Consider the following 23,453-nt stretch of genomic DNA (forward strand, 5'->3'; position numbering starts at 1 on the left):
TAAACAGGAAGTTTATCAGTAGCAGGGTGGAGCTGGGCCAGAACCTGAACCGAGTCTCCAGAACTTCCAGAGCTCATCATGGTTGGTGCTCCTGAGGATCTTCAAGAGTTCTGGTTTCATTCTGGTCATCCAGAACCGGGTAACAGCAGCAGAATCACATGGATACATTACAGGTCCAATTCATGTCCAGAACTCTGAAACAGAACCAGCCAGAAAAAGGTCCAGTTGATGTGCTGGCTGGTTTTATATGGAAGGAAACCCAGTTGGTTCCGTCTGACCCACAGCACCAGTAAGTGGAATCAACTAATCAGAGGCCTTATGGCCTTTCTCTCATCCAATCAGATTGTTTCTACATGTTCACATGCAGGATGTTAATTGGCTGGTTGTCTTTTATAATTATGTCACACACACAGTGATGTCAGCATTTTTTATTACTGCAGAAAATAAATGACATCAAGCCCCGCCCCCAATCAGGACAAAGCACCAATCAGTGCTGACGTGACTCACTGAGCATGCTGGGAAACTGAGTTCCTCCTAGCAGCTGTTGAGGTCAGCAGAGAAAACGATAAAAGATTCAAATTAAACCTAAAAGTAAAGCCCACCCCCCTCCCCCCGTCCTGTAGAGACGGACGCTCCCATTGGCTACAAGCTCAAACATTCAGCGATTGGCTACACTGACTGATGACATCACTAATCAATATCAAGTAAAGTGGCAAGTTTCAGCTCCGGTCCAGTCTGCTGATTGGACGAGGGCGGTGGCGCTTCAGGGTGGTGATGTCACAGGAAGAAGGCGGTCATGTGATCGATGGCGCTGTGCGCGATCATCAGCGATAAAGTGACTTCCAGAAGAGAAAGAAGAAGAAAGATCCTCTTCATTACCATGTGGTCACATCTGGAGGCAAACAGGAAGAGGCTGTTTTAGGCGAGCCAATCAGGCGGTCCGATCAGCAGCAGGTAACTCACCTGAATAGCAGCGCTGTGCAGCCATTTTTCTTTGTCTCCGCCCATCTTCATGCAGGAGAAAAGCTCACAGACGGCAGGAAGACCCAGGCGCTCCTGGACAGGAAACAGGAAGTACAATTAACCAGGCTGGATGGTACTGGTTTCAAACCAGTCTAAAGCAGTTTAAACCAGTCTGAGCCAGTCTAACCTACCTGAACCTGGCTCCTCTTCTTCAGCAGCCACTTATCCTCCTCCTCCTCCTCTTTGGCCACGCCTCCTGCTCCTCTGGAGGCTGATTCTGGCAGCACCCACAGGTCGGCCTGTAGGGGGCGCTGGAACGGGGAGCAGGTCTGGTTCTGGGAGGCGTGGCTCGTCCTCAGGTTCTCCTTGGCTGCTCCTGGGTGGAGCCAGGCCTCCAGGATGGCCTGAACCTGCAGCAGAGAAGCGTTAGCGCCTCCATCCTTGGCCGACAGCAGCAGCTGTCACCTGATTGGCTCATACCTTCTGCTCCTGCTGCCTGTGGAAGCCGGTGGGCGGGGCGTTCTTGACAGCAGATGTGGCGCAGGGCGGGGCGTTTTTGTCCACAGGTACGCCGTTCTTGTCCCGGCCCTCCTGCTGCAGCAGCCAGCGGCTCAGCGCCTCCTTCCCACAGTTCTCCTCGCAGACGCAGTCGCCATAGGAGGAGCACGTCTCGTTGGCCCTGCAGGTCTGCCTCAGTGGCGCCACCTGCTGCAGCCACAGCTCCAGGTTGGGGGCGGGGCCGGGGGCTGGGCTGGGCGGAGTCTTCAGGCACCGCAGCTGGCCCAGGTTCTCGATCTCCATAGTGCGGCCGGTCTGGCGGCAGGAGGAGCAGTCGGTGATGCCGCGGCCGGCCAGCCAGTCGCTGGAGGCCCAGTCCTCCTGGAAGGGCCTCAGCACGCGCCGCCAGCGCTCGCCGTCACTCATTGCCATGGCAACAGTGGGCGGCGTCACCAGCCAGTCGCTCAGCTCCTCCTCGCTCAGCTCTGACTCATCGATCTTCTCAATGGAGAAGGAGGAGCTGCAGCTGCTGCTGGCTCGCTCCCTGCCCACCTGGTTCTGGTTCTGGTCCTTCAGGAGCCACGCCTCCAGGTCCATCAGCTGGCCCCAGGCCTCCAGGAAGTCCATGGAGGCTATGACGGGACAGGAAGTCTGCCAAACAAGAACCACATCAGGTCAGGCTCTGGCCACCAGAACCAACAGATCAAACAGAACCCAAACTACAGGTTTTTATAGACCAGGAGTCGGCTGATTGGTGGTCCACCAGAACCAACAGGTTCTGGCTCTGATGGTGTTCTGCTCACCTTGGTCTCCTTCTGCTTCAGCAGCCAATCCTGAGGGTTTTTACTGGCCTGGTAACCAATTAGAGAGCTGCTGCTAGCTGGACGTTTCCCCAGCAGCCAATCGCCCAGAGCCGCCGCCTCCAGCTGCTGCACACAGAACCAGAACCAGTCAGAACAGAACCAGGACCAGAACCAGTCAGTTTTTACCCAAACTCACATGCTGTCTGGCTCCAAGTGAACAGCTCTGTACCTGGGCTCTCTGAGGGGCGGGGCTGCAGGAGGCCACGCCTTCCTCCGCCTGCACGCCAGAACAAGCCGGATCAGAACCAGAACTTCTCCACAGATCACATGACAGACCGGTGTGTTACCTGGGCGGCGATGCTGCCGAACGAGGTGATGGCCTGCCTCAGGGAGCGGGAGTCGGCATGGAAACGCATCTCAGGGGTTTCCTCAGGGGCCAGGCTCAGAGAGGCCAACCTGCACACCCAGGAGGAGAAAACAAACGCACCTCCGTTCAGAGGACAGAGGAGGACCAGCCGGCTGTGTGTGCGTCTGTCTGTGTGTGTTCCTACTTCTCCATGCAGCTGGTCAGCTGGTTGCTCAGGTCGTTGTTGTTGTTGTTCTGCAGCTGATGGGCAATGACCTCAAACTGACCTCTGAGCTGCAGGACCAGAACCACAGGGTCAAAACCAGAACCAGGTCCAGTGTGTGAGTGTGTGTGTGTGTGTGTTACCCGGTGCAGCTGGTGCAGCTGGTGCTGCAGCGTCTCTGTCTTGAGGTTCTCCAGCAACTCTATCTGTCCCAGCAGCCAGACCTCCCTGCAGCGCAGCGCCTCCTGCTGGCGGCTCATGCAGCTCTGCAGCTCCGACCGCACCTGGAGGGAGAGCAGGTGAAGCAGACGCAGGTGAAGCTCCGGCTGCCGATTGGCTGCCCTCACTGTAACCGGGACGACTGCTCTGCCAGGCGCTAGCAAAGGCTTTACCGTGGAAACAGCAGCAGCAGGGCGCCAGGACAGAACTGAGGGCATAAAGAACCGGGTCGGTCAACAGAACAGAACCCGGCTCCTCCAATTAGAACCCAGAACCAGCCAGCAGAACCTCTGACGGGTCAGATGGGTCCAACAGCTGGAGCTGAGCTTCTGCGAGGAGACGCTTATAGTCAGGCTGACCCCGCCCCAACCCCGCCCTCTCTCTACAATTAGCTGTTGACTCAGCCAGAGGATCATGGAGGTTCTGGTTCTGGTCGAACCACAAACCTGACCAGACTGAGTCAGCACTGAGGGAGATGAGGAGGATGAAGTAGACTAAGTGTGGCTGGAGAACAGAACCAGAAGCAGAAGCTGACCCGGTCCAGAACCAGAACCAGAAACAACTGTGTTCCCTTCTTCAGCCGCCAGCCAGCTGCGTGGTTCTGTTCCGGTTCTGGCAGCTGATTGGACCAGAACTGGGCGGGGGAGCTCAAAGTTTTCTTATGATATTGAGATGAAAGTCATGATCAGACCCTTTATCAGGACCCTGCAGCAGTGAGTGGTTCTGAAAGGTTCTGCTGGGTTCAGAACCAGGTCGGGTGGACACTGACCTCTCTGGCGTTGTCCCTCAGCTGCTGCTCGGCCTTCAGAACCGACCCGATGGCGTCCTCCAGCTGGTCCTGGGCCTCCTGGCACAGCTTCATGCTGCTCACTGCTGCCCCCGCTGGAGACATCCTGAACAGCAGCAGAGGACAGTCATGACGCAGCTCTGTTAAATATGACTGGCTGTGTTACATTAGTATTAAACATGGTGAACTTTATGTAAACAGGGAGCTGCAGGTTCCTGTCAGGTCTGGAGGTTTTACAGAAAATCTCTTTATGTGCAACATGCTGGATAAATCTACCTTTATTACAGTAAAAGGTAGGGGTCGAACATCTTCATATTTTTTAAGTCGACTACAACACGATAAAAGTCGAGTCAAAGTCGACTAGTAGCTGTGACGTCATAGTGACGTAAGCTCAAAACGCTTCACAGTAACTTGGAGGCTTTATCAGCTATTTTCACGGCAAATATCATAAAAACCTGCTTTCAGTAAGTCTATTATGCAGAATTAAAAGAATAAGAAACGGATCGTTCTTCCTGAGCGGCAGAGAAAAGTGGCACAAAGTCGGGTCTGACTTTCTTTCAAACACCGGCTGATGCTGCTGATCTCTGGATAGCTGCACATTTAGGAGTTAAATGATCCCACTGACCACAGTGGAACATCACCAACCAGACCAATCATAACACCGGATCCCGTTTGGTTACAGCTGAACCCAGCGCCGCTTCCCGATGCTCCTCCTCCCGATGCTCCGCCGATCAGCAGCGGCTCTCTGAACCCACATGCAGACGGCGGCAGAGATCGCCTCTATCAGACCCTCAGAGTGAAGCTTGGACTTTGTTTCCAGACGTTAGACGTATTTTAGAAGAGCGTAAAGCTGCCAGGTTGGAAGCTTCAACACGCAGAGCGACGCTGATCAGCTGGAGGGATAAAAAGCTCGACATCATGCCGCGTTGCCCCACATTACTCCGGTAAACTTTTAGTAAAATGTTTTTGGCACTAGTTGCCTTTATTTGACAGCAATCCGACAGGAAGGGGGCAGAGAGGGGAGGGAGGCCTGGGCCCAGCGAACAGAGGACGGGAGTCGGACTCCAGATACCCGGTCTGTCTATGCGGGGCGCCGCGAAACGCCCCTATTCCGCTGTTCTGTCAGATCAGCATACCTTGTCAGATAGTCATACCTTAGCTCAGACATGTATAACTGTCATTACCATAATTTTATTTAATCATCAACATAGAATCATGACGTAGATCATCATACACTTTGTTATGAACAGCTGTATAACATCCTGACTTAGCGGTTAATGAGTTTTACACGGTGTGTTGTAATTGGCTGCAGCTGCAGCCAGACCTGCTTTAAATACACTTTGAAACCATGACAACGCATCTATATCTATCTAGTTATCATATTATGTGATATTATAGACAATTTAATGACTTATTTTCGTCATAACTTGCTGCGTATGCTGAACTGACAACTCCACTGACGTCGGACTTCTTAATGCGCATGCGCGGGCATGCGTACTAACTGCATGTATGCTATCCTGACAGCGTAGGGCTATCTGATAGAACACCGGTAGCCTTTGGTGGAATTTTCAGTTTCTCTTTGGTAAATTATTTACATTTTTATACAATCTGAGCTGTCTCACTTAGTTCACTTTCTTTAATTTTCTTGGAAAAATGAGTTTTGACAGGTGATTGCCCCTGGTGGACTGGCTCAGTAAGAAGTCATTGCAGAGTAAAGAACAGACTAGTAAAAGGTGTATTTACCATAATAGTCACTGTTCCTGATTGGAAGGCCAGTCTGTTGTTATGGTTACCAGTCAGCCATGATGTTTCAGGTTCATGTTTAAGTTTTATAACATTTATGTTTTCTGTGTTTTATTGTTATGAAATTATGTAATGTTGATTAAGACATCTGGGGCCATACAAGAGGACCAATCCGGACTAGAACAGAACCAGAACCGGACCTGAATAGAACATCTCTCTGAGCTGGCCCGGTTCTGATCTGCTCTCCCAACCTGGCCGGTTCGGGTCATGCTGTGGTTGTGGGAGGAAGCAGGTCAGTGTTGTGGCCCGGTTCTGGAACAAAGCCCCCCCTCTGACTCAGCTGTTTGTGAGCATGGGCTCCATTATGCTGTGGATCACAACAGGTCAGAACCACAACCCAAAGGGGATTACACCAGTCATCCCACTGAACCACGTCTGGGCTGGGCCCTGTGGTACCAGAGTGGGCGGGGCCTATCAGCAGCCAGCCTGGATCAGCTGGAGGCTGTTTCTGATAAACACTCTGCAGCTGGCTGACCTCTGACCCCAAAGCTGGTCTGTTGCTATGGAGAACAGGGTTTAAATGGGGTAGGTGGTTTGGTTTCAGCCAATTAGAGGCAGGACACTGATGGAGGTCACAGAGGTTCTGCTGACTGATGGAATCAGAAAAAACAGATCCAGAACCGATCACTGATCAATAATCAATGCTGCTGCAGCTGCCATCTCACATGACCTCTGAACTCTCTGAGGAAACTCAACCTGGAACCAAGAATCAGAGATGTGTCAGCAGGAAGCAGAGCTGAATCGGCAAAACTCCTGGTTCTGGAGGAAACGTCCAGATACCAGAGCGAGAGAACACCAACGTCAGCAGCTCGCTCACACACACACACACACACACACCTGAGGAAGTGAAGCCAGGCAGCTTCAGAACAGAACAGGAACTTCTTTTGCTTTGGAGAAGATCAGCCCGTCAGCAGCGGGTCAAAGGTCAGCAGCAGCCTGAACATAAAAACAACAAGATGGCCGATAACCTGATGGTGTCATCTGGTTCCTCTGGGTCCAAAACACCTTCAGCCCTCACTGGCCTCCAGAACCACACAGAACCATTTGGAACACAAGCAGCTGGTCTCTAGATCCACCAGAAACTACCAGACGTGACCGAACTTAACATGTTCGAACTCATCCTGGTTCTGGTTCTTAACTGTTCTTCAAAGTAACAATCTGAAGTTCGGAATTGAAAACGGAAGGAAGCAGCACAACCGTTCGGCCAAACTGTTCTAAATCCATCCCGTTCGGCCTCAATTCTTCCTCCGACCGGAACCGGGTCGCTCTGCTTTCACCGGAGATCTTTAATATGAGCAGAAATGTTCTGGAAACAACTAGAATTAAACTCTTACCTGATTTTCCTTCTAAGACAAAAACAGCTCCGCTTCGCACGGAACGCTTCTGTTATCGCGATATCCTGCGCTAAACGCTCTCACACACCGAGAGCTCAAAGGAACGCCATTACTGTCTGTACAACAGCACGTAGGCGCCACAAACACTGAGAGGGAGGGCGGAACCAGCTGGGAACAGCCAAACAGAAAACAGGTAAGCAAACCAACAGGGGGGCACTGCGGCCGAGGAACACCCAATGCGCAGCGGCGGGAGGCATCATCAGCCAGTGAGCTGTAGGCTCGGGACAGTTCCCTGGAAGAAGGCGGTGAAAGCAGGCCAGTGAGAAGCCGGAACACCCACTGGTTCCCCCTCTATGCCCCCTACTGACCGCCATGTTGCCTCCTGCCCTCTGTCACACCAAGCTAACACCTGCTAGCCTGTCATAAACAACCACTCTGACGGCATACTATGTTCATGTTAATGTTAACCTGCTGTTTTAACTCCAGCGATCAGCTGTTAGGAGCCTGGAGAAGCTCATCTACCAGCTCACATTCGGCAAGATGACACTACAATCAGCGCCGAATATTCAATAAAACTTTATTAAATATGATTAAAATGCGACAAACCGGAGGGGAAAAACCTGATTAGTCAACCTGTTAAAAGGAAAACTGCATATTTTCAAAGCAGATCTTGTTCAGGCCGGGCCACGTGTCTCCGCCGCGCAAGGAACATAAACACTGAGCTCAAGTTTCGCCCGAAAAGCTCTAATCAGTCAGAAAACATTTATGAAACACCAGAAACTCCCACAGTTCCGTGGCGCGGCTAGCAGCTGCCCTCCCGGGCTAAATATAGCCGCTCTGGAGCTTCACTCACCGCGTGGCTTTGCTCTGCAGTCTGGATTTGGAGGTCATAAATGATTCGAACCGGTTCGGTGTCACTGCAGCCCAAAAAACGGCCGGTGAACGCCGAGCGTCTCTACAGAACCCCGGCAGCTGACCCAAAGTCACTGCGTCACGGACAAACATCAGCCAAATCTCGCGATAAATGGAAGGTAATTCTCGTTAGTGGGAGACAGAGTGAAGCTGCCCCCTGCTGGTATGAAAGGAAAGGATAACCAGAGCCTGACCAGAACCATCGTCTGTAAGCTTCACTCTGGACCAGGAGTGTCCAAAGTCGGTCCTCGGTCGAGGGCCGACATCGAGCATGTTTTAGCAACAACCTCCTCAGCAAGTCAATGTTCTTCTTAGGCCAACTAACGAGCCATCATTTGATGCAGGTGTGCTAAACCAGGGAGAGAACTAAAACATGCAGGACACCCCTGCTCTGGACTTTCTGTTCCTCCAGTATACACTAAGATGTAATTTAAAGCATACTGAAATTTCAGTACACAGTGAACCCTCGTTTTTCGCGGGGGTTGCGTTCCGAAAAGAACCCGTGATAGGCGAAATCCGTTAAGTAGTTACCTTTATTTTATTTTATTTTTTTACAATTATTATACAGCATAATTAAATACTTTACATTGAAACCAAAGAACAAAACTTATTTTCACAATTAGAACATTTTCTTACAAATAAATAACTACAGTAAAATAACAATTTTAATCGTCAATACGAAGTACAGTAGGACAAATTGTGACTCGCTTATTTCACTGTGCCTCTGACTGACTCCGCTCTTCAGTGTCTTTTTCTTGTGAAGCCTGTGGCGCAGGATTCGAGAGAAGGTCATAGTTCTCGGTAGTTGTTGTCGCTGTTTTTTTTTTTTTTCTGGGCGAAACTATGCCCAAATTTGCTGAGCTGTATTACGTATATTTAAATACCGTAACGTTATTGGCACAGAAGTAGAGAAGAAGCGGAGACTGTTTAGCCAATCAGGAAGCAGAACACAATCCACTGTGGAAAAAACTACACACACAAAAAGCGAAGCAGCGAGACCGTGGAAGGTGAACCGCGTTATAGCGAGGGTTCACTGTATTTAATAGTTTACTTTTCAAGTAAGCGTCACGTGAATTAAAAAATAAATCTGTTTTGAGCATATATTTTAAAATATACACAAAATATATTTAAAAGCACATTGTTTCATTACTTGAGCAAATACATATTTTGTTCACTTATAGTATTTAATATATTTCTTAAAAGTGTATTTTGGTACAATTAGATTTAAGGGTGTTTAAAGTTATGTCAAAATTGGTACAAGCATACTTTTAGTATACTTTATTTATATGTGGTACACTTAATACTTAGTATACTTAAAATTTACTTACGCAAATGTACGTATATTTGAAATATACTAAAGTATATTTACTAAGGTAGCTCTTCCATTTCGTCTCTGTTGAGTTTGTAATAAGAGTCACACAAACTGTTTCGGTTGTTCAAGCTTTATGAAACGAGTTTTTCAGATCTCCACACGCATTAACTCTAACTGACTGAGTGGACAAAGCATTTGGTATGGTTTGATGCATCGTGTAACCAGAAAAATAATAATAGAAATAATAATAAAATAATATAAAACCAGCGTGATGAGCGTGAAAACTCGTCACTGGGCTGAACCTGCATGATGATTCGGATGTTATCAGCCATGAAATAGCTTCAGGCGGTCCCTCCTGCGCCTGCTCGGAAGCTATTCCATGGGCTGATAACATCTGAAGTGGGTGAATGAAAAACAGATCAATTAAAAAAAGGAAAACTGAAAAAGGATAAATGAAAAAGAATAAATGAAAATGGAAAATTAGAAAATGATGAATGAGAATTGGGAAAATAAGGAAATGTAAAAGGACAGGCACAAATAACTCTGGGAATAAATAAATGTATAAATGAATAAATATACGGTAAATGGGAATAAAGATGCCACTTACTCATTTATTTTACTCATTTATTTGTTTATTTAATTTTGCCTGAAATGGCTCTCCACAGCAGTAGAGCAAATGAATCTCAGCCGCTTGATTCGGATCTCAGAACGGCGCCGGAATTCCCACCATGAATGGAAACCTCGCGATATCTCCATTGTCCACGAAGGCTCTGTGACGTCACAAACACAAACATCGGTGGATGTGATCGGTTCCGGTCCAGCTTAGAGTCCGCCAGACATCCACAGACACCAGAACCAGCGACTGTCCGAACCCCGGAACCCGGAGCTGCTGCTGCTGCCGCCGCCGCGTAAGGATGTCTGGCGGGAGCCGGAGCACGGAGCCATGGGGAGGGTTCGACGACCAGCTCATCCAGGTGGGTCAAACAGGTGCCGCCGGAGCTAACTTGGGGTAACTAGAAGCTAGCTAACCGGGAGGCTAACTAACTGTAGCTAGCAGTCCGGCCAGCAGATTACCCGACTGGCTGAGCTGTTAGCCTCCGCTGACTGAACCAACCGACCCGGTGATCTGCTAACCTGCTAACTGGAGGAACGGGTCTGACCGGATCAGGAGCTTCTGATCGGGTATTGCCATCAGGTTCTGATCACTGGTTCGAACACTGACCCGGCATCAGTCCATCCAAAGGTTCTGGAGGTATTCTTTATTTATTTAAACAACTCCAGAACCGATTCATTAAATCCTTGAACTGAAACAGAACCAGAATTTTATCCAGATCCATCTTCCTGAATTTCACAGAAATGTACCCGACCTCTCCTCGGTTCTGGTCAGTTTAAGCCTGAAACCGAAAATAAACCCGGATCTACTAAGACTAGAATCGGGTCGATGGGAACCTTGACGGTTCTGATCGGGTTTGTTCAGCTGGAGGGAACCGGGTCTGAAACCATCAAAGTGTTTCTGGACCCAACATCTGGACCTCTTCTGGTTCTGAAAGACCCGGTTAATTTTCTGGTTAGGATTGTTGTAAATATTACTTTAGTAATCGATTATTCAGACAATTAATCGAGTAATCGAATAAAACATTTGATAAAATAAAAATATTGGTAAATTCTGCCATAACACCAGTATTAATATTGAATAACAGCATCTGCAGATTTTTCATGCGTTTTTTCAGTAACTTTTCTGTAGTTTAGAAAATGAATCTGTAATAATAATGTCTCACTGTTCAAGTTAACCTGGACAACAATTCTACAAAAATCTGAAACTATCAAATTTAATAATAAACTCAGACACTAGTTTAATGGATGGACTCTCTCTTTGCCCAGACTCTAATAGCTTTGTGTTCATGTTAGCATTATGTTAGCTTTAGCTTTATGTTAGCGTCAGCTTCCTGTTTGTGTTAGTGACGGGTTCACAGTAACACCTGCCAGCTCTCTAGCGCCACCATGCGTTTGGTCTCCACCTGCTCTGACCGAGATGGACGGACATTTATTTCCGGGTTCCTCCGCCATGTTCAGTCCAACGGCTCACCTGAATGAATACATCCAGAACCAGAACAGCCAGTGAAACGCTGAACAGTTGCTGGGTCAGAACCAGGGCTGGTTCTGGTTACACAGCTGATAATATTGACCCGGTGCCAGGAACAGCTGGAGGTCCTGGAACTCAAACGGACCAGAGCCGGTCCGGTATCAGAACCCGCTGTGATGCGTCCTCAGGGTGTCGGTGCGGCGGTCATCGACATGGAGAACATGGACGACACGTCGGGCTCCAGCTTCGAGGACGTGGGCGAGCTGCACCAGAGGATGAGGGAGGAACAGGAAGTGGCCGAGGAGGCGGCGGCCGCCGATGCCGACGGCGCTGATGACTTCCTTGGTGTGAAGGGGCTAAAAGGTCAGCTGGGTCGGCAGGTGGCGGACGAGGTGAGTGCGTGGGAGCTGAAATGTTGCTATGGTGACTGCAGGATGCTGTAAGCCCCGCCCCCTCTCTCTGTTCCCTCCAGGTGTGGCAGGCGGGGAAGCGGCAGGCGTCCAGAGCCTTCAACCTCTACGCTAACATTGACATCCTCAGGCCATACTTTGACGTGGAGCCCGCCCAGGTGCGCTGCAGGTGAGACCTCCACTTCCTGTGTCCTGTCAGCTGCTTCCTGTTCCCACACTAAGCTAGCCTTTCCCCCCGCCAGGCTGCTGGAGTCCATGATACCTGTTCGCATGATCACCTTCCCCCAGGTAAACCCCACTCTTCTGCAATAAGCCCTGCCCTCTCCAGGTGAGCTCCAGGTGAGCCACTGTGCTTCCTCTGCAGAAGGTGGCGGGGGAGCTGTACGGCCCGCTGATGCTGGTCTTCACCCTGGTGGCCATCTTGCTGCACGGCATGAAGACTTCTGGGACCGTCATTGTAAGGACGCGCTCAGTCCGCCCCCTGCCTGCCTGCCCTCACCTGTCCTCACCTGTTCCTCCCTCTGTCTCCAGGTGGAGGGCACCCTGATGGGGACGGCCATCGGGACGTGTTTCGGCTACTGGCTTGGCGTTTCCTGCTTTGTCTTCTTCTTGGCCTACCTGGTCAACGCTCAGATCACCTTGCTGCAGATGCTCTCCCTGCTGGTGGGTACCACCGCCCCCTCCACAACTCACCATGACACCCTGACATCACTTCCTGTCTCCTGTCGCCAGGGTTACGGCCTGTTCGGGCACTGCGTGGTCCTCCTGGTCACCTACAATATCCACTTCCACTTCCTGTTCTACGGCCTGTGGCTGCTGCTGGGAGGACTGTCCACGCTGCGCATGGTAGGACTGCGTTTCCCATCAGCCCCTGCCTCTGCCCCGTTTCCCATCAGCCCCTGCTCCTCATTCCCTGTGTGTCCTGCAGGTGGCGGTGCTGCTCTCCCGGACGGTGGGTCAGACGCCACGGCTGCTGCTCTGCGGTTCCCTGGCGCTGCTGCACATGAGCTTCCTGCTGTACCTGCACTTCAGCTACCACCGCATCCTGGAAGGTCAGGACCGGGTCAGGGTCGGGACCAGGACCGGGTCAGGACCGGGTCAGGGTCAGGACCAGAACCGGGTCAGGGTCGGGTCAGGGTCAGGACCAGAACCGGGTCAGGACCAGGTCAGGGTCAGGTCCAGAACCGGGTCAGGACCAGGACAGGGTCAAGACCAGAACCGGGTCAAGACCAGAACCGGGTCAGGACCAGAACCGGGTCAGGACCAGAACCGGGTCAGGACCAGCTGCCCCTCACTGCTGCTGAGTTTAACATCTGGAGATAAATTTGTATTCTGGTTTAGAAATGATGTGAGCAAAGCGCTGATGGCAGCAGAGGAGACGGTCTGATGCATTGTGATTTGACTAAACCATCAGCCTGGCTGCTTCTAACTGTGGAAACATTCAGGAGATGAAAGTAGGAAATCTTTAAAATGTGATTTAAACACAGAGACGATCTCCCACATGAGCTGGCCGCAGCTGAATCGGTTAACCACTTCACTGCCTGTTTGGCTTTAATGAATCGGATTCCTGGGTTTGATGAGACGATCGCTCCAGAAGACTCCCGGTGGAACGAAGCGGTTCTGTCGCAGCCTCTCGGATTGAACAGCCAGACGCAGGCAGTTTCAAACCGGTGCAGTTTAATCTCAACCTTTCTTTCCATTGACACCTGAAAACTGTAGTATAAAACAAAAGGATACAGAACCGTTGGACATACTCAGCTCTTGTATAAAACCAACATATCAATATTCAGTTATACACAAAAAGAATACGTTATGTCCTTTAACTCATCAATATACAGATTTGTTTGTAAACCACGATATTCTAATGGTTCTTAAATAAACCTATAACATTCTTATTACAAATCACAATTACGTATATTTATACCTCATTCTGCTTTCCGAGGGCGCTATTTTAAAGATTTTCTCCGGGTTTCTTTATAATCTAACGTTGTCTCATCTTGTAGGGTGTTGCTAGGTAACCACAGAACAAACAAAGAAGAAATCTACCGTTCTTTAAAATAAAAGCCTAAATTAACCACTAGGAGTCACTGTTGGACCAATGAACAAGGAGAATTTTCCAATTAGCACTTATTTACAGGTTCCATTAGGCTGCGAAAACTTATTATGAAAACAATTAATACTGGATGGTTGATGGAACCAGTCAGGGCTGCTGTAAACTAATATTTTAGTAATTGGGTAATCTATTGATTATTCTTACGATTAATCGGGTAATTCGATAAAAAAACAAGATAAAGTTAAACATTGGTAAATCTAACATAACAGCAGTTTTACTATCACATATCAATATCTGTCCAGTTTTTCCCATTTGAGCTAACAATAACTTTTCTGTAGTTTAAAAAATTAACTTGTAACAATAACAGCTCATTTTCTAAGCTAACCTGAAGAAAAGTTATAAAATCTGAAATTATATTCAATGTAATAATAAAGAGGCAGGCTCACAGATAACCTCCTCACAAATAGACAGGCTATTAAAAAGTGTCTATTCTCCAGCTTTTGGTTTTTTCATCTTCAGTCAGTTTAATAGATGACCTCTCACCTTGCCAGACATTTATATCGTTTGTGTTCATGTTGGCGACGGGATCTGACATCTTTGTTTGTCACACACAGAAACTCATCTACCAGGTCTGTGACATCACGATGCTCTTTGCCACCCATTGGTTGCGACCAGAACGATATGAAATTTATTTTCCTGTATTTTCAGTAAAGCTACGCATCTTTCAGTCTATCCGCTCATCTGTATAAATAATCCCGCCGTTCGCCCTGAACCAGCAGCTCTGGGAGGAGAAGTACTCCAGGCGTTGCTCCCGTCATTTTAAGGATGTTTTATTGGTCCCCCGAAAAACGACAAAACCCCGAACATTATCATGAATCAATAAAATCCCTGCGGGCCGAACTTGAATCTGGACATTGTGCTGCTAGCACTTAGCTTCCGTCAACAACTCAGGCGGAAGTCAGAGCTCCGCGCAACGGCCGGAACACGGCGCGCTAAACAATAAAACATAAATTAACGAGGCTTCCTCCAGGAATTTTAATAACCGAGGTAGTCGAATCGTTCGAGGAATCGTTTCAGCCCTAGGACCGGTTCACCATAGAAAAACTCCTGATGCTTATACCATGTGTTGGTTTCAGTCAACGTATTGCAGCCCGGTTCTGCACCTCCATGTCCCATTTGGGTCAGAACCGACTCATATTCTGCTTGGTTCTGTTCCAGGTTTGCTGGACTCTCTGGAAGGACCTGACCCGGCTGCCATGGAGCGGGTGGCCCGAGACGTTCACGAGGTGACCCTGAACGCCACCGCCAGGAGCCTGGGGAGGGCCCAGTGAGGGACCGGTGAGGGCCCCGACTGAGCCCAGGGAGGGACCGGTGAGGGCCGCTCTGCCCAGACCTTCTGGACCCAGTCCCGTTCAGTAGAACTTTGTCTCTGGTTCTGGTTTTCTGCTTCCTCTGGGTTTCTCTCTCCTTCTGCTCTCCATTGTCTTCAGCATCTTTATTGTTGTTGTTTATTACAGATGGTCAGATGTTGTTTGAGTCTCTGACCTTCACAGGAAAATGAAACATGTCGGTGTGTTCAACATGTTAATAAAGATCTGATTCCCATCTACTGGTTCTGAACTGGCAACAGGTCCAGTTCTGTATTTCTGCCAGCAGGCGGTGCAGCCTACCATAACAAACAAACTGGTTTTAATGGGGCAGAGAATCAGAGGAACTCGATGGTCCGAGGCTGGGTTCCCCTCCAGAACCCAGCAGACCCAACGGGTCAGACCGAGCAGTAGAGGAGTCCAACTGCAGGGAGTTGTAACGCTGTCTGCTACGATCCAGCGCCCTCAGCATATCCCAGAGGTGCTGCCCTGCCACTTTCAGTCGTTTCTCATTCAGCAAAACCCAGTGAATCAGCCACCAGGTGGCGCTGCAGCAGGCCACTCCCCTAGATCAGGACCAGCAGCAGATCCAAATCGGTTCCCAGAGTTAAGGGTCAGTGAGCTGAAGGCCAAACAAAGCTGCATAAACCCTGCAGGGGGTTGCTAGATCACTTCAGTCAACCTGATGCTTAGCAGCAGGAAGGTCTATAAAATCCTGTCTATTAAAATGATTTGTGTCCATATGCTGGACTGATTAGACCATCTTATTTGATGTTTTAGTGCCTTGGGAATGCAGAAGCTATTCATTCAGTTTTGACCTCCTGAAAAACTAATTCTCCAAGATTCTGTTTTTGTGGGATTTCTGGCTGGTTCTGATCAGTACGTCCAGATTTACTCAGCTTTAAGACGTTTCCTCTTATTTCGAAAAGTTGAAAAGATGCGACTAAGGAGCAGATCTAGAAGTACACTGAATTTAACTGTGAGCTGTAAATAAAAAGTGTAAATAAGAAAATTCAAATACATGCTGAGAGTGAAACTCCTTCCTAAAGATGAAGATTATATCAGATTTCAAAAGAAAATAAAAACGGGAAACCGCAGATAATATAGGAAATAGCGCCCCCTTCACTTCCGGAGTGCAATGGTCCCATTTCCAAATAAGGCAAATAAGGTATGAGAGACAGCGGTCCGTCCCGCCCCCTTCTGTTTGCTGCAGAGAGGTGGGCTTGATCGGTGTTGCTGCGCCTCTACAGTGGTTTTTTTATCTATAGCTGCAGACTGAGGAGAGCCACAGGAACCGGAAATTAACGTTCTTAAAGGGAAGGACTCCGCGCGGGAAGAGGCCGGAAGTGGAAACCTCGGGTTAGACAGCCAACAGAACTATAGAAGCAGACGAGGACAGCAGGTCCAGACTAAAGGCGGTTCGGAACCAGGCCCGGTCCAGGATGAAGATCTATTTCTGCGGCAGCATCCGGGGTGGCAGGTCGGACCAGGAGCTCTACCAGAGGATCGTGAACGAGCTGCACAGATACGGGAGCGTGCTCACCGAGCACGTGGCCAGCGCCGAGCTCAGCGACTCAGGTGGGACGCGCATGCGCACTTGAGTTGTTGACGAACAAGAACCTGCCGGGTTCCTCTACATCAGTGGTCTCCAAAGTGGGTCCTGGAGGCCCGGCATCCTGCATGTTTCAGTTCTCTACCTGGTTTAACGCACCTGGATCAAATGATGGCTGTTAGAGGCTGTTAATACTAGAGGATTAAAATTGTTAAACTTCTTTGGTCGTTGTTTTTCCTCTAGTTTCCCGAATCCAGAGTTCCGCATGTACACAGTGGAAACCACGCAGAGAACAACCAGTCGCCATTCAACTTCAGACATATCTAGAGTTTTATTCGGACAATTAAATGCATAGAAAAAAACGGATCAGCATCACACCAAAACCATCAAGAAGTCCAAACCATAAAACAGACAATTACGTGAGAAAAGTACAAAATGAACAAAATACAAAAATAGGAGAAAAGCAAAGGTGCCTTTGGGAATTGCTCGTGCGGCTGCAAAACGAAGCAATTCGGCTTCTTTTATTAAAAGGTGCCTTCCTAATTTTAAGATATGAATTGAAAGTGTGTTCTCTCCTTCTAAACCTCTAAGGGGTGGGTAATCCTGGTCCTCGAGGGCCGGGGTCCTACAACTCTCTCCCTGTGTCCCTGGTCCAACACACCTGGATCCAACAGCTGAATCTCCTCCTCAGTGCAGTCAGGTTCTCCAGTCCTGCTAATGACCTCATTATTTGACTCAGGAGTTGCCCACCCCTGGTCTAGTACAAGGGTGTAACTTTGTGCTGCCAGTTGGTGAGGAAAAGGAGGACTCTACCGCACCAGAGTTATGTGACTGGAAGGTCTTTTTGTGCTATAGATGCAGCCAAAACTGAAATGTGAATGCCATACAGCCTGACTCAATGAATTAGGATATACGTCCTGATATGGCTCATCAGATTAATAGCACCTTTAGAAAATTAAACCTTTTAGCAGCTATTAAACATACTAAGAGTTGTAAAAACATCAGCTGTCTAATTGGGGCCTGCCATACCAATGCATGGAAGCACCTATTGTTCTACATGTTAGCAGAAACATTAGCAGTGCACTTCCCCCGCTAGTGCACTGCCTTGTGGAGCAAAGCAATGCACTAGCTAGCATTACCCTTCTCCCCAAAATAAGCATTTTAGCTGTGTTTATGTATTAGCCATGTATGTTTAATATACTGAATGGAGAAAGCCAATGAAAGACATCATGCTAGTGATACCCCACATGCTACTGACAGCATTTAGGCTAACAACATTAGTATTTTGGCTCTTTTTAGCTTATACACTAGTTTAAACCTACTGAATGGAGTAAGTCCAACTTAGTCAGCATGCTTGAGATTTCCCACATGCTATTAATATTATTTTAGCTAAGCCGAGCATTGATGCTAAATCTCAGCATCAGAACGCTGGGTTCCAACCCACGGCCACACTTTGAACTTCTTCAGAAATGTTCTAGTTAATCTATAATGTCTTTGACTTGGTGATGGAATTACTAACATATTCTAATTTATGGAATGAGTCTGTAGATTTGCTCAATGCTTGCTTACAGTTGAAAATAATTAAAAATCCACCAACATTTTCTGTGATATCACAATAATGTAGTTGCCTTTTACTACCTGATTTTACCGAGCGCTCAGAAACTGGAGCTCTTCATACAAGAGAGGAGCAGAGAGACCATCGATGCTCCTGGACCGGACGGCGGCCATTAGCCGCTACAGCTCGCGAACCTGCGGCGCCATTACTGGGCATCGTTTGATTCCACTGAACCAAACTGTTCCGGTGCAGGACGAGCAGGAACCTGTAACGGTTGGAGGTCCCACTTCTCTTATCCAGTTTCTATCCATATTGGCTTGAATTAAAGTGCCGACGTTTGGATGTGTAAAATATCTACATCTCTCTGGATGTAAACCTATAAACAGTTTGGTTTCTGTCAGTTTGGTCATGATACCAGCGGTGGCTGGTTAGCTACTTTAACCAGCTGCTTTACTGATGACCTGTCAGAAAGTAGATGTTTGGCTCGCCTTATTTTTGACTCAACTGAACCGAAACACATATTATTCATATTATGGCTGTCCAAGTCAAGATACAGCATTAGGCTACTAACCTACTCGACACTTTAGATTTTTAAATTAAAACTTTTTACTGACCTGTGAAATGTGATTCCCTTAGATTCTTATCTTGCTGTCATAGCGTTGACCATTAATAGCAAAACATTACCTCCCCTTTTCAGATTCTGTGCTTGATTGTGTCATTTTCCAGACCACCGATATTCCAGACTCAATGCAAAGCACCAGCGCACGTGGCAGAGCTGGGGACTCGAGTCACATGACTTGGACTCGAGTCATTAAAATCAAGACTTGACTTGGACTTGAGGACAAAGACTTGAGACTTGCAAAACAGTGACTTGGTCCCACCTCTGGCACGTGGCGCAAAGCAGCGGCGCACTGCCGCGCACAGCAGGTCACGTGACGTCCAGTCCACCATAGATCACTGAGAGGACTATATTTACGTTTTTGCAAAATAATGTTAAGAAGCTGATAATGCTCTGAACACAACGAGCAGCTGCTGCCGAGTTACTGTCTGCTAATAGATGCAGGAGCATAAAGGAAAAAAGGTGGAAATATTGGTGGGGACACGTCCCGTTGGACATGGTGGGGACACGTATACAAATCTGCTTTTATTTTCAAATCTTCTCTTTAAAGCTAAAGCTGCTGGGGACTTTTGGGGCCAACATGGCCACAAGGTTCATTAGTTCATGAATGAACTGGTTCAATTTTGTCCCAATCATGAATGAACATGTTCAGCATCGATGAATGGTGCCGATTGGTCATTGGTCATGTGATGTCACTGACCAGCTGTGCTCTGATTGGTCAGGAGAGGAGGGCCCAGCAGGGGGCGACAGAGCCATCCATGACCGAGACCTGGCCTGGCTGCAGCAGTCTGACGGTAAGACCGGATCGTAGCGTCGGTCCCAGAGGGGCGGGCCGCTGACCTTTGACCCCTGTGTGTCTCAGTGGTGGTTGCCGAGGTGACGCAGCCGTCCCTGGGCGTCGGCTACGAGTTGGGCCGGGCCGCTGACATGAAGGAGAAGAAGGTGCTGTGTTTGTTCCGGCCGTCGTCAGGACGCGGTGAGGTCACTTCCTGTTCAGGTTGACGTGATTGGTCGTCAGGGTGTTAACTTCCTGCCTCCGCAGCGCTGTCGGCCATGATACGAGGGGCGGCGGACGGGCGGCGCCTCCTGGTCGTGGACTACAGTGAGGAACAGCTGGAGGCGGTTCTGGACCGGTTCTTCAGCAGCCTGCAGTCGGTCTGACCAATCAGAGCGCAGCTAGTGGTCACCATGGTTACGCCCACCGGGACAGGGCGGGGTTTATTTGAATTTTTCTGGAAAAGTAATAAAAGCCACTGCTGCTGTTTTATTGAAAATTATAAGAAACAGAAAGCGCCTGATGACCCATCATCATCTTCATTATCTTCATCAGCAGCAGCACAAAGGGTCAGAGGTGACAGGGAAGACGTAGAGTTTGTCTAGTAGAATGGTCATGAATCCTGAACTTGTCCAGAATATTTTTGTGTAAATATCTTTCTTCCTTATTGGGGATTTTTGATATTTTAGTATCCAATGTTTCAGCTTGTAGTTTCCATTTGGCTTCATAACTGAGGAGCAGCAGCAGTTTTATTAAATGTCTCTTTGTCCAAAACTTGATTAAAAATTATCTTTCATCAAAGGAGATTCTTTTCCTGGTTCTTTGCAGAATATCTGACTGTATTCACATTAAAAATAAATTAGGAATAGTTTCAAGATGAATAGTCAAAATGAAATGTTTTCTCAGGGTAAATGAAGAGAATCTGATTCACTTTAGTTCTTTTTCTCCAGTTGCTCCAGTGAAGAGGAGCCAACAGACTAGTCGATGACAAACCTGCTGGAGGGAAGAGCTTCCTTTGTTAAACTGATCTTTGAATTTTATTGGAGCATCTCCGATCAATAACAGCTGTCTGAGAAATGAGCCTCCATCTGATTCATGTTTTTACCGTGGATTAAATATAATTTATAGAGTAAGGTTACTTATTTCAACAACCGTGGAGGTGATATGCTTTTATTTTGGCAGGTTTCGTGTGACCGTAGCTATGGTAACTGAACCGCCGCTCTACCATGGAAGGTTAACGGCAGTATAAAGGGACAAGAAGCAGCTGAGTTTAGTTTGTTTCGGGGTCAATCTGTGATTGTTTATGAATATCTGTGATAATGTAACGGCTCAACGGAGCCTGAAAACGGGTCACTAATTGTTGTTGGTTCTGATCTAGCTGTTGACTAATGATACGGTTGGCTTTAATAAATCATTGAACAGTCAGCTGGCCTGAAAACGGACTGCTACAGTGAGAAAAGCCCCGAAACCTCGCGAGAAGATTCGTGTTTTCAGCTGTAGTTCCCTCCTTTGCCGCTGGGGGCGGTAAATCCGACCCTCCGCTTTTACCGCAGCAGCAGAAGAAGGAGCCCAGCTCAACATCCTGCTGAACCGTTAGTCCAGATCTGCTCTAACTGAAACCGAACCGAGCCGAGCCGAACATGAACGAGTCTGCTGGAGTCCGCTTCCGGCGGCTGCACCGAGCTCACGTGATCACAGAGGAACTTCCGGAGCGGAGACACAAAGGAGCCAGGTGAGACCCGAACCTCACCTGGACATGCGGTCCGTCTTCAACGGTACTGGTTCTGCTGGGGGTTCGAGAAGTCCTGGATCAGGTCACAGGGCTCTGCGGTTCCGGGTTTGATTCTGGTTCCAAGAGAAGGAGCCAATCAGAGGGAAGCAGACCGGAACTGCCTCATATCCGGTTTAAACCCGGATTATCTGGATGGGGTCTAGAGCGATTGAGAACCACCCAGAAGGTTCTGATGGACCTGATAGCTTCATGTTTGACCTGTTGGATCAGAGCAGTCTGGTCCGGTTCTACACCCGTTCTCCAGGTTTTCGTTCTGGAACGTCCTCCGTCAGATCAGTAGAAATTCTGGTTGCAGCTCCAGAACCTAGAAGATAAAAACCGACCCGGTTAATCAAAATATCTTGGTACCAGAACCAGGAGGAACCAGAGCCAGGTGAGAGTGATCCTCCTGGTCCTGGTTCTGGTTCGGGTCCAGCTACCAACTCTGGACTAAAGATGAAACAAGTTCATGACTTTCTGAATTCATTTTTCTCAGGTGTAATTATACCAGCTGAGTCTTTCTCCCCTGAGAATGTGGACCGGAACCGGGATGATTCTGAGTTTCCAAATAATTTCAACAGAAGATTCACATAATTTATAACTTTGTGTAAAAATGTTTTTGCCACATTATCAGCAGCAACAAGCTAACCTCCAGCTAGCATACAGTAACATGCTAAACTGTAACATGTTAAACCGTAACATATTAAACTGTAACATGTTATAAAACTGTAACATGTTAAACCGTAACATGTTTTCCCATCAGTAACATCAGTGAGGCGCCTGAACTTCAGCCTGCAACCATTTTACCAGCTTATTTTCAGAGAAATTTCAGAAAATCAGAAGTTTAATCTGAACATCCACTCTAAAGCCAGTACCAATACCAAACACAACAAGTATAGGAATAATGACCCAATTCCAACTACTTAATTATAAAACCCTAGAAGAAATGATAAGTCAGTGAAGCTCCAGTTCTGACCCTCACATTTCTTTAAGGAAGTCCTGCCTGTCATTAACCAGTTTCAGAACGTTCAAAAATCAAACAAAACTCTGGTTATGTCAAAAACAGACCTGTACCCATTTTTGATGTTTTACATTTCGCTGCTTGTATATATTATGTTGTGCTATTTTAACTGATTATCATTTCAATTTTTAGAGTTACTTTTGCTGCGAATTAGCTGTTGCTATCGCACCATGATGCAAACATGGGAAGATGTTTTATTCAGTTTGTCCATGTCTGTCCCTATCAAATAAACTTGAAAAAAAAAGATCTGATCCAAATAGTAACTCATCGCTCTCTTCAGGTGTTTTCCTTTGGAAACAGCAGTTCTCAAACCACTGATAAAATCACTACTGCTGAACTACAGGCCGACCTCTGACCTCTGACCTCTGATTCATCAGCAAAGTTACTGAAAAAGCTTCAACAGTTAAATAACTTTCTAACGATAACCAGTCACTTTGACTGCTTCCAGTCTGGTTTCTATGGTTACCACAGCATGGAGACTGGCCTAGTCAAAGTGTTCAATGACATCCATATAAATACAGACCATGGAAGAACCACAGAACTGGTTCTGGTTCTGTTGGACCTCAGTGCTGACCATGTCACTGAATCGACTGGAGAGTTGGGTCGGACTCTCCGGTCCAGTGCTCAGCTGGTTTGAATCTGACATAAAGAACAGAGATTACTTTGTTTCAATCGGAAACTTCTTATCAAACAGGTCAGAGGTCACATGTGGGGTACCCCAAGGTTCAGTCCTAGGACCAGTGTTGTGGTACTCGAAGTTGGTCTTGGTCTTAAGACCGGTCTTAAGACCATTTTTTGATGGTCTCGGTCTTGTCTCGGTCTCGGGCGCTGAGGACTCGGCATTTTATTTCAAGACCAGTCAAGACCGCAACTGTGAAAATATCACTAAACGTACAGCATTCTGTCCACTTTATTTGTTAACATCTTTGTTTTCAGTGGATGCAAAACGCACCAATTAAAATCCAAGCAACCACGTGTTTCTCTCACTCCCCCCACCCTCCCCACCTTTCACTCGCACGCGGCGCTCCAGGACATGCGCAGTGGTTT

General features: G+C 47.9%; 4 protein-coding genes across 8 annotated transcripts in view; 3 read left to right on the forward strand and 1 right to left on the reverse strand.

Annotated features, from left to right (window-relative positions):
* Positions 1-412: 412 nt before the first annotated feature.
* On the reverse strand, positions 413-8,225 carry ncoa4 (nuclear receptor coactivator 4). Of its 3 annotated transcripts, none has more exons than XM_016666258.1 (11): positions 7,830-8,225; positions 3,822-3,945; positions 2,977-3,117; positions 2,816-2,904; positions 2,612-2,720; positions 2,461-2,541; positions 2,265-2,390; positions 1,444-2,112; positions 1,155-1,373; positions 970-1,056; positions 413-898 (listed from the first exon to the last, which is right to left on the reverse strand). In XM_016666258.1, exons 1-11 carry the CDS (start codon positions 7,979-7,981, stop codon positions 887-889), a joined length of 1,809 nt encoding a protein of 602 aa, XP_016521744.1. In that variant the 5' UTR covers positions 7,982-8,225; the 3' UTR covers positions 413-886. The 3 variants fall into 3 exon arrangements, with proteins under 3 accessions (XP_016521744.1, XP_007542458.1, XP_007542461.1); XM_007542396.2 differs by having other exon boundaries at positions 413-892; positions 964-1,056; positions 7,830-8,221; XM_007542399.2 differs by lacking the exon at positions 7,830-8,225 and adding an exon at positions 6,977-7,056 and having other exon boundaries at positions 413-892; positions 964-1,056.
* yipf3 (Yip1 domain family, member 3) lies at positions 7,089-15,366 on the forward strand. Of its 3 annotated transcripts, none has more exons than XM_016666261.1 (10): positions 7,089-7,169; positions 9,869-10,174; positions 11,397-11,675; positions 11,756-11,862; positions 11,936-11,981; positions 12,058-12,150; positions 12,225-12,356; positions 12,426-12,539; positions 12,622-12,745; positions 14,965-15,366. In XM_016666261.1, exons 2-10 carry the CDS (start codon positions 10,115-10,117, stop codon positions 15,075-15,077), a joined length of 1,068 nt encoding a protein of 355 aa, XP_016521747.1. In that variant the 5' UTR covers positions 7,089-7,169; positions 9,869-10,114; the 3' UTR covers positions 15,078-15,366. The 3 variants fall into 3 exon arrangements, with proteins under 3 accessions (XP_016521747.1, XP_016521746.1, XP_016521748.1); XM_016666260.1 differs by having other exon boundaries at positions 7,091-7,169; positions 9,866-10,174; XM_016666262.1 differs by having other exon boundaries at positions 7,091-7,169; positions 9,866-10,174; positions 11,472-11,675.
* Positions 15,367-16,282: 916 nt separating this feature from the next.
* Positions 16,283-20,495, forward strand: dnph1 (2'-deoxynucleoside 5'-phosphate N-hydrolase 1). Its single transcript, XM_007542402.2, has 4 exons — positions 16,283-16,691; positions 19,562-19,633; positions 19,702-19,815; positions 19,882-20,495. Exons 1-4 carry the CDS (start codon positions 16,556-16,558, stop codon positions 19,998-20,000), a joined length of 441 nt encoding a protein of 146 aa, XP_007542464.1. The 5' UTR covers positions 16,283-16,555; the 3' UTR covers positions 20,001-20,495.
* Positions 20,496-20,673: 178 nt separating this feature from the next.
* Positions 20,674-23,453, forward strand: part of apmap (adipocyte plasma membrane associated protein) — a 22,875-nt gene continuing 20,095 nt past the window's right edge. Inside the window, exon 1 of the mRNA XM_007542401.2 lies at positions 20,674-21,346. Within this exon, the coding sequence (XP_007542463.1) occupies positions 21,255-21,346 (92 nt within the window). The 5' untranslated portion in view covers positions 20,674-21,254. The remainder of the gene's footprint in view (positions 21,347-23,453) is intronic.

The sequence above is a fragment of the Poecilia formosa genome, unplaced genomic scaffold, assembly GCF_000485575.1.
Source record: "Poecilia formosa unplaced genomic scaffold, Poecilia_formosa-5.1.2 Scaffold686, whole genome shotgun sequence".
NCBI classification, from domain to species: Eukaryota; Metazoa; Chordata; class Actinopteri; order Cyprinodontiformes; family Poeciliidae; genus Poecilia; species Poecilia formosa.

Excerpts from the sequence above, each read along its gene's own strand:
- ncoa4 (XM_016666258.1), bottom strand. The coding sequence starts at position 7,981 with ATGTTTGTCCGTGACGCAGTGACTTTGGGTCAGCTGCCGGGGTTCTGT. Across the intron at positions 2,391-2,460 it reads CACTTGGAGCCAGACAGCAT|CAGCTGGAGGCGGCGGCTCT; the intron begins GTGAGTTTGGGT and ends TTCTGTGTGCAG. Across the intron at positions 2,113-2,264 it reads TGAAGCAGAAGGAGACCAAG|ACTTCCTGTCCCGTCATAGC; the intron begins GTGAGCAGAACA and ends CTTGTTTGGCAG.
- yipf3 (XM_016666261.1), top strand. The coding sequence starts at position 10,115 with ATGTCTGGCGGGAGCCGGAGCACGGAGCCATGGGGAGGGTTCGACGAC. Across the intron at positions 11,982-12,057 it reads GCATGATCACCTTCCCCCAG|AAGGTGGCGGGGGAGCTGTA; the intron begins GTAAACCCCACT and ends CTTCCTCTGCAG. Across the intron at positions 12,357-12,425 it reads TGCAGATGCTCTCCCTGCTG|GGTTACGGCCTGTTCGGGCA; the intron begins GTGGGTACCACC and ends TCCTGTCGCCAG.
- dnph1 (XM_007542402.2), top strand. The coding sequence starts at position 16,556 with ATGAAGATCTATTTCTGCGGCAGCATCCGGGGTGGCAGGTCGGACCAG. Across the intron at positions 16,692-19,561 it reads CGCCGAGCTCAGCGACTCAG|GAGAGGAGGGCCCAGCAGGG; the intron begins GTGGGACGCGCA and ends CTGATTGGTCAG. Across the intron at positions 19,634-19,701 it reads CTGGCTGCAGCAGTCTGACG|TGGTGGTTGCCGAGGTGACG; the intron begins GTAAGACCGGAT and ends TGTGTGTCTCAG.